This window comes from Poeciliopsis prolifica, unplaced genomic scaffold, assembly GCF_027474105.1.
Source record: "Poeciliopsis prolifica strain line A6 unplaced genomic scaffold, Auburn_PproV2 SCAFFOLD024, whole genome shotgun sequence".
Classification (NCBI taxonomy): Eukaryota; Metazoa; Chordata; class Actinopteri; order Cyprinodontiformes; family Poeciliidae; genus Poeciliopsis; species Poeciliopsis prolifica.
This window is the reverse complement of record NW_026562399.1, coordinates 1,618,129-1,633,541: the sequence shown is the minus strand read 5'-3', so window position 1 is coordinate 1,633,541 and position 15,413 is coordinate 1,618,129. Positions and strand designations below refer to the sequence as shown.

At 35.1% G+C, this 15,413-nt stretch overlaps 2 protein-coding genes across 2 annotated transcripts; both read left to right on the top strand.

Moving 5' to 3' along the window:
* The first annotated feature begins 4,324 nt into the window (after positions 1-4,324).
* Positions 4,325-7,078, top strand: LOC129370592 (cornifelin homolog B-like). The gene is made up of 4 exons (XM_055046674.1): positions 4,325-4,393; positions 4,878-4,997; positions 5,131-5,288; positions 5,398-7,078. The coding sequence occupies exons 2-4, from the start codon at positions 4,886-4,888 to the stop codon at positions 5,515-5,517; spliced, it is 390 nt and encodes a 129-aa protein (XP_054902649.1). The 5' UTR covers positions 4,325-4,393; positions 4,878-4,885; the 3' UTR covers positions 5,518-7,078.
* Positions 7,079-10,023: 2,945 nt separating this feature from the next.
* Positions 10,024-13,139, top strand: LOC129370478 (cornifelin homolog B-like). The gene is made up of 4 exons (XM_055046497.1): positions 10,024-10,092; positions 10,993-11,106; positions 11,396-11,553; positions 12,675-13,139. The coding sequence occupies exons 2-4, from the start codon at positions 11,001-11,003 to the stop codon at positions 12,795-12,797; spliced, it is 387 nt and encodes a 128-aa protein (XP_054902472.1). The 5' UTR covers positions 10,024-10,092; positions 10,993-11,000; the 3' UTR covers positions 12,798-13,139.
* The last annotated feature ends 2,274 nt before the right edge of the window (positions 13,140-15,413 follow it).

The following is a 15,413-nucleotide window of genomic DNA, read 5'->3' as shown; positions in this document are numbered from 1 at the left end:
CATATTCATGGAAAAACTGCATCATTGAGTTTGAAAGATTGATGAATTGGGTTTTAGGATGGCCATTCTGGTGAGAGGTTTCATATTCTGGAGCTAGCCTGGTGTTTAGCTGCTGCTCCTCATCAGAAAGGCTCAGTGAAAGAAGGTTTGTGTGTTTCTCCTCCTGGAGGTTTTCTGGGAACCTCTCTCTGGGAGGAGTCTTTGGGTCCTGACCTAGTGCTTTAAATTTATCTGGTGATGTTGAACTCATTATTTGCTGAGTACCTCTAAAAGACTAACCTATGTATTAAGGTGAGGGTTTTGAGAGGACTTAAAAGCAAAGATTACTCAGGAAGCAACAACAAGAAGGATCAAATATTTTCTACTGAAACTGATTGCAAGGACTCAAATAAAGGCAGAATGCAGGAACTGTATGGAAGGAGCACTTAAGGAAAATCATAGTAAGCTACGTTAAATTAACCAGGAACAGTTATAAATAAGGATCAAGAAATTCAACCATGTTCAACCATGTTTAAAGAGAGCTTAATCTGTGTCTCGTTTAAACAATCGCTTTGAACTAAAACAGCATTCAGCTGGCATGCGGATGTCAGCATGTTTTCAGCCAACCATAAAGCATGGGACGTCTTCATTTGGAAGAAAGACCGGATTTTGCTCTGCTGTTCAATCTCAGACACCTATTGTCTCCTTGTTTCACCATCCAAAAGAAATATGAATGGTATTTTCATTGTCAGTTATCTTTTTAAAAGCTGATTGGTTTTATTACAAACTCCAACACACGCATGCACATGCATGCATGCACACAAGCACTCACATTTTCTTATCATAAAAGCAAAGAAAAAAAAATCAAAAACAAAAAGAAACCTTTAAATTAGAATAATGTCCACTTTTTTTCTGAATTTATCTCCATTTCTTTTACCAGAGCCACAAAAAATGAAGTTAGAAATAAAATGGTGATCTGCTACATGCATCATTTAATTGAAACTTACTTGATTTCAGCTGATTTCTGATCAGTTTTCAGGATATCTCGTCGCGTGGACTGTGACTCCTGCTCTGCTTCACATGGAGCTGTCTGCTCACAGCCAGACGTCAGCTGCCTGGTCTTTCTGTGCTCAGTTCAGTAGGTTCATCTGTGGTGGATATAAGAGGCTGGCTGCTGAACATGTGGCCTGACTGTGTGTTTGTGTATGAGAGGGAGCCTGTGTGTATTTAGTGACGACACTCCCCAAAATTATTTCGTGGAAAAAAATTGAACAGATTTAGGACACTGTGTGATACACGTACTTCATGATGTCTTTCAGACATCCAGAACCTGACCCAGTTTCCATCATTCTCCTTTGTTCGGTACATTGCAACATCTTGATACAATTTTCTGGCATACAACTCTTTTACAGCCTTCTCTTGCTGTGTTGACATCTGTTTTTCATTTCAAAGTCCCGTTGGCTGCTTAGAGAAGCCGATAGCTGCTGAGTCAAAGCCCGGGTAAAGAATGTTAACTTGTCAGCAACTTAGAGCTGACAAGAAAGTTGTATAGAAACATGACTGTCAGTAATTATTCACTCACTGACAGTTGTATTAATTCTTGTTCCTTGTGTAAATCGTCTTACTTTTTAATTTCTAATACTTTTTTTTTTTTGAGAAAATTTCAAGAATCACCAAAAAGTGTTTGTGATAGCGACCTTTGAAATCTCTGTGGACTGGCCCTCTCTTCTTTACAGAACTGTTTTAATTTAGCCACACTCAATGATTTTTCATGTAGAAATGGTATCTTTAAAGTCTTTCCACCGAATTTAAACTTTGACTAGGACACTTCAAAATTGTCTTTTTTGAGCAATTCTGAGGTAAACTCGCTGGTATGCTCTGGGTCATTGTTGCTGTTGTGTGAACTTGGGGTGCTTAAGCTTGGTGGTTACTTGGTTTCTGTTTCACAAAGAGTTAGGTTGGTTTGGGTAGCATTTTTTCTTTTGATAAATCATTATTTAAAAAAAATAATTTATTTCTCCGTAGGTTAGGATTGGTGACAAACTGGTGACTCTTTAGCAGAATTTTGACCTTGGTCTGGACTGCAAATGATGAATTTAATTTTTTTTAGAGACCAGTAAAAACACAGCTAACATCTTCTAAAACTAATAAAGTACACCAGTTTCTGACAAAACTCTTATTTCTTTCAGTAATTGAAGACCATAGTAGCCTAGTTTGGTTGTACTTTTTGTGAATGTCAGAAATGTAAGTCTGAATGTATATCAGCACCTATTTTGTACATGATTTTTAGTTGTAATGCTCACTGACCTTATAAATGTCTTTAATATTTTCCGAAATAAGCTTGAAGCATTCAGCTCCAGGCATGTATTGATATTATAATGACACTTAGTGACTGTGGTTGGTGTTAGCAGAAAATATTAAACTGTATATCACCAGCACAATGCAATTCTGAACTAATTTGAGGTAAGAAAATATAAATGACATAAACCTGAGAAACGATACAAAACAATTCAATTTTTAAAATGTAATGTTTGATCACTTCAGATGTAGAAAGGACGGGCAAAATAGCAGAACATTTTAATTGTGTTAATATTACTTTCAACTGGTCTGAGGTGAATATGCATTTAGTTGCACAGATCAAATTCAGAATTATCACTCAAACAATTACTCAAAAATCAACTGCACATGACACAGACCCGCTACTGCATGAATCTTTTTAACCCTTTGTTTTTCTCCAGTGTGCCACGGAAGCAGGTCTGGGTTGTAGTCCGCCACCTTGTATGCACTGTACTGTTTGCAGGTGTTGCACATGTAGTCCTGCAATATTTAAAGAGTACACCGAATCACTTCATCATTGACCCCAAAAGGCCATTATCACATGCTGAGCAGAAGCTGCCCCTCTCCTCTCTCTGGAGTAAAGTTCACTGACAGGATGAGACTCTCTTATCGTGGCCATCAGCTGAGGTCACAGGCAGAGGGACAACGTCAAAAAGCAGTTATCAGTAGAATTCACAGATGGTGCAGTCAGCACAGTATAGTACCTCCAGATCTGCCGCTGACACAACTAGAACATAAAACTGCACTTTCTTTAGTTATCTGAGTAAAACTATTGTATTCTATCTTCATATTGACAAATTCTGTCCAAAGTCTTTTATCTGTATTTGTAGGGGTTAAGATGAATATGCGTTTAGTTGCATATTCATCTTAACCCCTTTTTGGGGCCATATTGATTTCAGCCCCAAAAAACAGAAATCCACTAATACATAAGACCCCTATAACACCTCTGTACACATCAGTGCACACAGTGAGAACTGTCCTACAGGGTGCCTTTATATCCTTACAAAGTCTTAATTTGATGTATCTAAAAATTAAGGACTTGAAATGTCTTAAATTCATTGCAGAGACAAACTTGGCCTTAAATATGTTAATCACAGATCTTACATTTTATTGTGGCAGGACTATTTAATATTTTCTGAGTAGTTTTCTTTTGTTGTGCAAGACTTCACTGTGGTACAAAACGTTTGAGTCACATGCAGACATCTTCACTGTGTTCTGTGAGTCAAGGTGATTGTAGCTACTGCTGACTAGCTGCTAATATACCTAGGAAGGGTAAAACTTGTAGCTTGGTTATTTCCATCCATTTTGTGTAAGCGCAAATTTAATAAGGTTCAGCCAAATAATTGGCCAAAAACAAGACAATTCAAATCAAAACCAATAACTGACACTGTTTAGAATTGTGTCTAATTAACAGCAGATCTTCTTTTTGTATGGTTGTTCATGGTTGTAGTGCCAGATGAGTTGCTGGTTGTTGACATGCTGCTCTATAGGAAAAATTGCTTTTCCATTTCCATATGAAAGAGTTTTCATGTGTGAATATTTGTGAACTATATTCTTTCACTATTTTAAATAAAACAAAATCAGTGAAACTACATCTCATGTTTGTTTATTATTATTGTTGCAGCAATTTTGGTAAAACGTCTCTCATGATTCACTCCAATAAAATGCTTTTGGCCTTGCAGGTGGAAAGTTTATTCACAAGTCATCTTTGTAGGTTTCCTGTTTGTTTTATGATGTCTTGCTGACTGAGATTCTCTCTCTGACTCTGAATGTTTGAAAATCATTTCTGTTTCTCACTAACAGTCCAGTTCAAAACATTATAAAGAAAAAAAAGAAATCCTTTCCAAAACTACACTAGACGTAGAACCTGACATGGCTCAACACCCATTGCTTATTGCCTGAAGTTAAAAATAAACTCTTTGTTTCAGAGGCATAAAAAAAGATAACATGGAACCGGTGTGTCTGGTTGGCTTACTTTTCCACCCTGAAACTCACTGCTGATCTGATTCAAGTCCAAGCTATTCAGAGCAGAGATCAACTGTGAGAAGACGCTCAACCCAGAGCTCAGGCACAACAGGTCAGACATCAAACTTTCTGATTATCTGGTGCAACAACAACCTAGATATTATAGTCTTATTACGGAGAAATCCTCTTAATATTCAAAGAAAAGTGGCATACCTAGCATGTACTTCATTTTGTTCATTTAAATATACATAGGATTGTTTTTCTTCTTGTCGGTTATCTAACATTTTAAAATATCAGTGTGGCTATTAGATATTGATGCACTGTAAAATCCGACTTGCTGAGTTGCTTCTAATATTAAATTTTGTTGTCCCCTTTAAATCCAAATCACATTAACTTCAAAATCCTGTTGAAACTTTTTATTGGTGTTTAAGCAGCCACTTACATAGAAAGTGAAAGCAAAGAGCTTTCCGTTGGGTAGTTAAGAAAAAAAAACTACACAAAATGACTCATAGCTTTGGGTAATTCTGAATCTCTTCATAACTACCCAAACATGTCTTTGGGTAAATGAATGGATGTGTTTTTCTCTCATCTTTTAGACGTTATCATGTCAACAACACTCGTAATTCAGAAACCGCCACCTACACAAGTGGTCGAGGTCATGAACCCACGAGAGTGGAGTACTGGACTGTTCGATTGTCTCGGTGATTTAAAAACATGTAAGTAACATGACTCAGGTTGACACATTAAAGACAGATTCAGAGACGTCCTCATTGATGTGTTTCTATAGCAACTGCATAAGAACAGTTCATAATTGTGTATTTTTCTCTATTTTATTTTGATTTTTTTCAGGCTGTTTTGCGTACTGGTGTTTTCCCTGCTTCGCATGCAAGACCTCGAAAGACTACGGCGAGCATCTCTGTCTCCCCCTGCTGGATGCTTTTGGTTGGTGCGTCCCACCCATAACCTTGGGTATGAGGGTCTCCATGAGACACCGCTATGGCATCGATGTGAGTTGTCAGTTGAAAAACAAACAAAGGCGTTCTTCTATTTTCTTCATATTGTTAGTTCCGTGTTCAAAAAAGCATTTATTGAAATTCAAAGTGCTTTGATCCTCAGGGCTCCCTTCCTAATGACTGTGTGCTGTCCAGCTTCTGCACCGTCTGCATCTGGTGTCAGATGGCCAGGGAGATAGAAAAGAGGAATGCCCCGGTCATGATCGCATCCAAAACCATATGACCACAAAACCACCACCTGGGCTGATATTGAAGAATATCTATGTCTCTAAATCAGCATGAAGAACCTCAATCTGTGTGAACAATATGACTTGATTTAAACTTTACGAATATAGACAAATGGCTTTGAATGAAATCCAAAAACATTGTTTTCTATTTGGGGTTTTGCTTGTATGACCAAAAATACAATTGTACCAGTTTTTAAGCTTGATGAAGACAATAATCAATAATATTCAATTGGAAAAATGCACATTTATTTCTGATTATTTTACTGTTTTTATCGTCTTGCTATGTCCACTCACTAGATGTCCCTGTTGTCCACCTTCTCCTGAGCCTCAGTACTTGCTACCTCCATTTTTACTTCAACCTGCAACATATATCTACATTTTTTTTTCCAATAAAGGTAAAAATAAATAACTAAAATCAAAGCTGTATTCCTCTAACTTTGAAGGCACGTTTCATTAACTACAAATATTGATGTAATACATTAAGTCAGTGAGATTTTGAGGTATGAAAGCCTTCAAGTCACACACCATGATTTAAAATATCTCAAATTTGTTGGGAAAAAAAACTTCTTAACGTCTTAAATTTTGTTGTGGCAGGACTATTTAATGTAATATTGTTTGTGTTGTTTCCTATTTTCTCACGGAATTTCACTGATGAGCAAAACTTGGAGTCGTGCAGATATCTTCACTGTGTTCAGTGATGCAAGGTGCTTGTGAATAACTGTTACTACACCCTGCAAGGATGAAGCTGCAGGGTGATTATCCATCACTAATGGATGAGTGATTAATTTAATAATCACTCATCCATTCTGGGTGACTACAAGTCTATCACCAGTTTATCACCAGTGGGCTGGACTGTGTTCGTCTTTGCATTGTCTCTCTTCCTTTACCAAGTAGTATGATGTATTTATTTATGATGTTCTTTTGTACATATCTACCACAATACAGGTCTTAAATTCCATACATAATGGCATTAAAAAGTCTTAAATTTTAGCTGGTGAACAGAAAATAAATAAAACTCCTGGACTAGTGGCTTTTACGTTCTCATATATATTTAGGTTTAAATACTTGTAGAAACAATTGGAAAAATGTAGAAAAGTAAAAGAGAAGCTAAAACTTTAATATTTCTGATTTATTTAGCTGCTATGTTTTTATCATGTCTTGCTGTTTCCAGTCACCAGATGTTCGTAGTTATCCACCTTCTCCTCAGCCAGGCTCCCAGAACTTGTCTTTGTTTTATTTTATTTAACCTGCAATATGTCTTGAAAATCTTTTCCAAAAATGAAATGATTCATTAAAATCAAGGTGTGAATTATTTTTCCTTTACATGGAGGGAATGTTTGATTAGTTACCAACAGGGATGAAATGAATGACCCAGATTTAGGAGATGATATTTAGTTCATGAATCCCCTTTTTGTTTCCACAAATCTTTACAAATCACAAACTGTGGTTTAAAAGAATCAATAAACATTTTAGAATAATCCAGATCATATTGCAAATTTTTTGCTTGCCTGTTAATATGTAATTGAAAATGCACCCTTTAAAAATTAGTGAAGATTTAAATATTAATCTAAAATATATTTACAGCAAATTTAGATCAGATGTATCTTTATTTGTCAAATAAAATCTTTATTTGCCAAACGAAAGTCTCACAATTTTCTCAATCCTTTAAATTATTAGTGAATATAAAAAAGAAAATAAAAGCTGTTTTTTGTAATCTAATCAAAGTTAAAAGTCAAAGGTTTAAATAAACCTTCAAAGTATTCAAGATTTAAACTCCTTCAAACTGTGGAAGAAGTTTAAACCTCAGACATTTGGTTTGTCTGACTCTTACCTGTTGAAACATGATGGGATTGATGGAGCTTCACACAGAAGATGACAGAGGTTTATTAGTCAGATAACAATAACTACATATTAGGGCCTTTTATATAGAAAAAGAGGAGAAATACAAAGAACTCAGAAATCTTCAGATTAACGTCAAAAATTAAAAAGTCTGATTTTCTCAAAGGTTCAAAAGTTGAAAGTTTTTGACTTTTGAATGGTTCGAGTCTTTACTCTTTAAGGATGGAATGTTTTCTTGATTAAAGAATAAACACTTATTTGGTAATATGATATTATCATATTTGGCATCTTGCATGGACCAGCAACACAAAAATGAAAAGGTTTGACTTTTTCTCAGTTCAACAGCAAGAAGAAATCTGACACTGCAGGAAGAGAAAAAAATGAGGATGCAGAAAATATAAAAACTTTACATGTCACTAAACATTTTCAGTGTGAAACTGGTAATTATTTGAAAGAGTTTGGCTTCTTAATTCACTTAAAAATGTCCAAAATGTAAATGGTATTGGACATTTCTATGTATTTGTTCTAAAAACTGGATCTTGAAGTCATAACGATCACTATTAGTAGATATTATGAATCAACAGTCCAGATATCAAACTGGACTTTCTGTCAGAGACACCATGAAGTAAAGAAATTGAAAAATGAGATCCACAAGTTTCTTTAATGACAAAAACTCGTCCATGTTGACCTTCAATTTATTGACTCTCTCCATCTATTGAGAAGAGATCCAGAGATGAAAGTCTTCTTTGCATAGCTTTGTTATAAAAAGCGATGCTGTCTGAGGTCCTGCATGACATCAAACATTAAAAACAAAACAGCTTCTTCAATGAAGAACCACCACAAAGCCAGTCCTCCCATTGTGCCATTCGGACTGAAAAGCCTGAACATGTTTTTTGTTCTTTTCTTTCCCACAGGTCAGTTGTTAGTAACTGCAAACAAGCCCCAACTCGTCTTCAACATAAAGCTGAGAAAATAGTTTTAGGTGAATCATTGCTGCCCTCTTGCTAGCGATCTTGTGTTCATAGTGAATAATTACATAATCAACATGAGTTTCTGAGTCAACCTAAAAGGCGGGATAATAATTTGTTTCAACAGCTTGAACAAACTCAAACAAATCCTTATGTCAGTCAGCTATGCAATGTAATGAGTATTAATGATTCATTTTGTGACTAATAGGTTGACCAATTCAAATTTTTACAAATATGAGCATGATTAAACTCTGACTCTCTCACAGAAACATGACTGTCAGGTTGATTGGTCTCTCTAGATTGACTTTTGGTATGACTGTGTGTGAAAACGTGAGCTAGGTCCAACTAAGAACCTGTTCACCGGTGCTCTCGATGCAATTTCCCTCATTCTAATTTATTAATCAGAAAACTCAAGTCTCATGATGTGCAAACTCCCAAAACACTTGCTAGTGTAACAGAACAGAAACCCAGGTTTAGAAAGTGTTTAGTCAGAGGGCACAAAAAGTTACAATGACAACTTTAATGATTTTACTGTGTAAAAAGAATAACTTTAATTTTACTGTTGTTGATCATCTTTGTATAAACAAATGTGCATTAAAAAGTTAGCAACAATTTCTGAGAAAATTCAAAAATGAGTTCAGGGCCCCATGTTAGTGTTTTGATTATACAATCCTGTTCAATGGCAAAACACTAACTTTTCAAAAAGCAGTTTCTTTACACAAAAGTCCAAAAATAGAGATTGATTTTAGAACTATTGGTGAAAGAAGCAAAGAAGGGAAGACGGATGAAACATTTTGGGAAACATTTTGATGTAACTTCTGGATTTTAGCCGTTGCTTGGGTCTCAAAACATTATTTGAAAATTCATCAACAGGCAGTTGACAAAAAGATGTAGTCGGTTTTTTTAAAAAAGTTTTTTCACTACAACTTAGAAAAATGACTTGAGTTATTCTGAAATATTGCTACTGTCACTTAAATAATTAACTCTTCATACATAACTGAATGAAGAACAAATATATTTGAACCAAAAATGCATCAGACACACAGCTAGAGTTTATGTTGAAGCTAGAGTTTATAACCCAGCTTTGTTGTACTCATGGGGATTTCTGTCCTCTGAACCTGTTTCTTATCCAGCTCAAAATCTGCTGAAAGTTTTCTGCAGAAAAGAAAGAGGAAGAGGCTTAGTTGCCCTAATCCTCTTCTGTAGTTATTTTCATTATTATACTATTTATTTAAGTTAATGTAATTCATTTTAGTCTTCATATGACCAGAATATGCACATAAGTTTATATGTTTGTCTGTATGACATCATTTTAAATAATAAATCCTATGTTATGATCAGTCATTTCTCTTAATATGTTTTTACTTGAGTAATTTATTAGATGGTACTTTTTTACTTTTACCTGAGTATCTTGACATAGTTGTTACTCTTTTCTGTGTATAGTCCATCCTACTTATTATCGATCCACACAGTAAACAATGCTTTCAAATCAAGGACCTTTAGGAATGGAGTTTCAGAAAAGTCACAGGATTTTTGTCCACCTCATGCTCTGATGTGCTGAGAGGCTGAATTGCCCAACCCTGCATTTGATTGAGCCAAGCTCATGAGAAGTAGGTGGGGGAAGAAGGTAAGTTAGTGCAGGAACAACCAGTATATCCAGTTTGAGATGTGATAACTTCTGGTTCTGCCAGAGACAAAGTATTTCATTCTAGAGCCAGGATCAGCTGCGTCTGGACTCAAAACTCAGCTATCAACCACAGAAAGGTGAGACAGTCAGATTAAAATGTTTGTTCATAGGCCTGTCACAACAAATCCATTAATTGAATTATAAATTAATTCAAGCTTGATCATTTCCAATAGCAGGATTTATTGTTTTTCCCTTTTCTCTCGTTTTTCTACTAAGAACTGGACGCCAAACGTCTTCAGGCTGGTGGTTTGGTCTCAACTGGGCCTTTTTATTGAAGGACACTTTTGTTTAGACAGACTTCATAATTTAACTTGTTTGTTGTTTCTTTTTTTGAAAAAAATTTATTTAATTGAATTGAATTTTTTATTTTGGATATGTAATATGTCTTCCAGCTTCAGTTCATTAGAACTGAAAGTTTATTGAAGTTTGTTAATATGTTACATTACTGTATCATTGCCATTATATAACTTGAAAATGATCTCAAAGCAACAATATTCATGAACAATTTATCATCCAGCAAAATTTGTCATCATGAGACGCCTAATTGTCCTTCACTTATTTCAAATTTAAATATATAAGAGAAAGCCATATTCTATCTTAAATACATTTGTGAAGGAAAAAAGCTTTACAAATGCTTATGAGGCATTTGAAACACAAAATTAGTAATTTTCTTAAAAAAAATAAGTCAACAAGTTGTTTATGTTTTTTCCTTGGTGTTATGCAAATAATTACATTTATCAGAAAAAAAATAGATATTTATTGTGTAATTTTGACGTCTCCGTCTCTTGACTTTACACAAGATAACATCAGGGTTTTTAACTGATAAGCATGAAATTATGATGAAACGTTTGGTCACCTTTAATGGATTGTTTTGTTTCAGGCTGAAACTAAAACACTTATTAGAAAGAAAAGAAGAATACTTGTGATCTATCTAAATGCTTTGTTTTACATAAGTGATGACTTTTTTTATCCTGTAGACTTTGTCATGGAAAAAGTCGTGATCCGCCAGCCTCATCCAGACCCAGTGGATGTCCCAAACTCTCATGACTGGGGGAGTGGCATCTGTGACTGCACGGAAGACTTAAAATCATGTAAGAGGGTGAAACCCTTTATAAATATACTGTAACTTCACCTGAAACTTGTTCTGTAAAAACACCTAATTAACTTCCGAGAAGAAAGGAGATGACACCACAGCAAAAGTATGTGCAGAATGCAGTTTTAGAGGAAATATGTGAGGGTTAATGGAAACCAGGTGGCTTCCAGGACATCACCATTCCTTACTAATAATACCAACAAGCCATGTTATTGTTTTGAATATTTGTGTCAATCATTTGTGAGTACATCATTGTGACCCTTCTTCCTGTTTCTATTGCCCCCCAGGCTGTCTTGGCTTCTGGTGCTGCCCCTGCTTTGCCTGCATGACTACCAAAGAATATGGCGAGGGTCTCTGTCTCCCCTTGCTGGAATTCTTTAGAGCTTGGATGTCACCCATCACCATGTCCATGAGGACCAGTATGAGAGAGCGCTACAACATCGAGGTACATGACAATGGAAGAATCTGTGGAGGACTTTTAGCCCAAACGTCTTCAAAGCACAGTTTTAATTCCACTCTCTCAATTGGTTCTGACAGATGTTGACCACTCTAAATCCTTATTTTATATTTTTAAGCCGTTCAGAGTTGGACTATTCTTTCTGAAGGTCACTAACTGTTAGCCAGATTCAAGATTTCATGCTAGAGAACTTAGTCAGTTTTGGTTGGCAGTGCTTTAGGTTTGGCTCTGGGTTTTTCTGTGATCTCTTTGATGAGTCGTTCATGTTTTCTTGTAGTCAGTTTGGTCCAACTTCTGCTTCATTTTGCCTCGGTGTGAGGATCATGTCTCTCAATGTGGTTCACCAGAATCCCCGAGTGACCTTATAAGTTTCTCTAGACCATGGACTGCAACCGTCACAATCCAAAGAGTCATTTTGGCCCTCAGTCCAGTCAAATGAAACTTATTTATAGCCACAAATGTTACATGACCTTTTGAGAAAAGGAAAACTGATCTGAAATACCTGCAGCAGGCAATGTGTTGTCATCTTTAAAGAACCTCAGTTTTATGACTATTTAAATAAGGGTTTGAAATAAAGTAAAGTGAAACACATTACACAATTCTTCCAGTTTCCAATATTATATTAAGAGAAACAGATCTAAATAAATAATATCTGCACTTTTAATGTATATATTTGTTGTGGAACATCAATGCAATTATGCAGTTATTACACGACAAAACTGAACAACTGCTGAGACCTGCACATATGCTTATTTAAAATATTAGTTAGTTCTTTATTATTTTTAGCCAGTAATTAAGAGGTATTGTGGGAGATCAAAAAGCCACTTGCAAGAACAGTTTGGATGATATTTTCCTCTTAGCATCCTCCATGTCGTCAAGTTCCAGATGAGGAGATTTCCTAACTCTGAATGTGTGGCAGTAATTAGGAATGGAATTGGTGTTGAAGTTAAACATTTGAGTTTACTCCATTTATCTTTGTCTAATTCACATATTTTCTTAATAATTTGCACCAAAAATAACATTTCCTACGTAACAGATTCAGTTTGAGTTTGAGTTTCTAAGTCAAATCTTTTTGATTTATTGATCAAATAAATTTGTCTGATCCACAGGGCTCCATTGTGAGGGACTGTGTGTGCTCCACCTTCTGCACTCCCTGCGTTTGGTGTCAAATGTACAAAGAGATACAGAGAAGGAAGACCGACGTCGTCTTGGTCAATGCTAAAACCGTATGAGCTCATTCTGACCGTTGGAGCTTCCATGTTTAAATGATGCGTAGAGAAGTAGAATGTTCTAATGTGTAAAAACTGAATTGTGAAGCTACGTTGATTTAAGACACAGTGAAGAGCGAAGGAATCTAGTTTTATGTTTTTAGTGTCAGAAATCTCTTGCCTTTTTTTTTTTTTTTTTTTTTACCTGAAGTTGTGTTTTAACTTTGTCTTGATACAACCGGGGTATGAAAATTGAGCAGTATGTAAGAATGACTTGTAATTACTAAGTGTAAATGTAAATTGTGTTCTGCTATTTGTTTTGTTGGAAGTTAGGAAGACACAATAAAGAAAAATCATTCATCCAAATGTCGATGCTAAATCAAACACAACTCCTAAAACAGACGTTTTTATGCTGCTATAAATTAGCAGAGGTGGGTGGAACTGGCAAAACCTTTACTTAAGAGTAAATAAAAGTAAAAAAAAAACAACATCCAAGAAATTATCAAACAAAGAGTAAACAAGTCTTTTCATTGTAAAATATTAAATAAGGTACTTGTGAATTGTGACATTTTAAAGAGTAAAATGAAAAGCTATCACAAATAAATAACAATCGCAAAAGTAATTTTAAGAACAAGAAACATTCCAGATATATGCTTTGAATGTAAAACTTAAGACACAAATCACCCAGGAGGCTCAGCAAATGAGTCGCAGATGGAAAATCACATTAGAACAACAAAGCTGGTGTACAAATGTAAGTCTGTGTCTCACCCATTTTTAATTAAAACATATTTAGTGAAGTGAGTATTCTGAAAATTTCCTGAAATAAGAGTAACAATGCGTCAAAATGATATTAGTCAAGCAAAATTAAAAAGTACATGGCAGTGAAACTACTTATAAAAGTAGAATGTTTCCTAAAATTGCTTTAATAAATGAAATTGAACTGAATTGCATCATCTCCTCTGTAAATTATAAATCAAGCAGCAAAAATCAACTCTATGCATCATCAAACTGGGGGATGTTTGTGTTTCTAGAAATCTGCAATCAACAATGTTGATTGCAAATTTCTAAAAATATCAGCAAAACACAGAAAGTTTTTATTTTTTCTACAAAACTGAAATATTTTCCAGTGGTAAACCTGAATGAACAAACTTAAGCTCATTTTTTCCCTGAAACATAATCTATGAAAGGCTCAAACATTGGACACTAAACTCACAATCAAGCTAATTTAATGTTGTTAGGTTACAGAGAACTTTTCCTCTAATTACTCATATTTATTTCAAACAAGGAATCATATGTTTTTTTCTCGATATTTATTGATTTTGGACCAATTTCCCCTGATGGTTATCTCCTCAAATGCTACTTTTCTTCCAGTTGGAAGCAACGGTAGTGTAAAGTAACTTTTCCCTGGGGAAAGATCATGTTGGGCTTGGCTGTACTTGTTTTGAGTGAAGTATCACAGCCACCAGGTGGAGTCGTTGCCTTTGCAGTTTGTTCCTCATGAAGTCGTGAGGTCATTGTGGGTCAGGCTGGTGTATTTGTCTGGCATAAAATTCTATAATTTGGAGAAAGTTTCTTCTTTTAAAAAACACTTAGTTGAGTTTATTACTTTTGTAGATATTACCCAGTTGTTTATAACAAAAACAACTACTTCATAAAATAAACGAGGCTCATTGTCTTGGGATCTTGATAAACCAATGCAAATATCTAGAATGTAAGATTCTAATATTTGTCATAGATAATTTTCTAGACATTTTAAGATTTAGTAAATATTTGGCAACACTTTATTTGATGTTTATAAGACTGACATGACATTGACATAAATATGACATTACATCTGCTATGAACATAAAAGAGTCTTTATGAATGTTTATTACTGTTGTCACGAAGTGTCATTAAATAATGACATTTTACATAAATACTTGCTCTAAAGGTTACATTCAAAGTTAATCAAAAGTCCCAACTTTGCATTAAAGTGTTGTCATTTACTGACTGACATCACGCAGTCATAGACATTCATAAAGACTCCTTCTTGTTCATGACAGGTGCTATGTCTTGTTTATGACAGTGTCATGTCAGTCTTATGCACATCCAGTCAAATCAAGTGTTACTGATTATATTTATGGATTAAAAAAAAATCAAAAATCAAAAACCAATTCACAACAAAATTTGCTTCAGTCAAATACAGTTATACAGGCAGATATTCAAAACAAAATAAATTAATCCAATTTATCAAACAATGCAGACAAGTTTGGTTTATTATTCAAATTTCAAAATGTGTTGTATCCAAAGGAAACCCAGTCAACTGCTTCTTCTGGACAAGCTTTCAGTCCAGGCTGTAGTCAGCCTTGTATTTACTTTTGCCTTGAGTTTCTCTGCATTAAGCTTATGTAGACAATCCCACACAGTTTCCAGCCTATTTCCTACCCATATGGACCCCACATGTAAATGTTGGGTGGGTCTTTTCTGGACTGGGGAGGCCTTTGGATCCCCCAGGACGAGTTTCGAGTCTTACTAATGAGAGGGAGGCCTTGGTTTCCCTTTTGGTACGGCTAGAGAGCTTGTCTAATCATCGAAAGAGTTGAAAAAATACACTTTGTAGGATGTTTTGGATGAAACTGCATAAAATAAATCAAGAAACAT

Coding starts and splice junctions, on each gene's coding strand:
- LOC129370592 (XM_055046674.1), top strand. CDS start 4,886: ATGTCAACAACACTCGTAATTCAGAAACCGCCACCTACACAAGTGGTC. Junction 4,998..5,130: donor TCTCGGTGATTTAAAAACAT/GTAAGTAACATG, acceptor GATTTTTTTCAG/GCTGTTTTGCGTACTGGTGT. Junction 5,289..5,397: donor GACACCGCTATGGCATCGAT/GTGAGTTGTCAG, acceptor TTTGATCCTCAG/GGCTCCCTTCCTAATGACTG.
- LOC129370478 (XM_055046497.1), top strand. CDS start 11,001: ATGGAAAAAGTCGTGATCCGCCAGCCTCATCCAGACCCAGTGGATGTC. Junction 11,107..11,395: donor CACGGAAGACTTAAAATCAT/GTAAGAGGGTGA, acceptor ATTGCCCCCCAG/GCTGTCTTGGCTTCTGGTGC. Junction 11,554..12,674: donor GAGAGCGCTACAACATCGAG/GTACATGACAAT, acceptor TCTGATCCACAG/GGCTCCATTGTGAGGGACTG.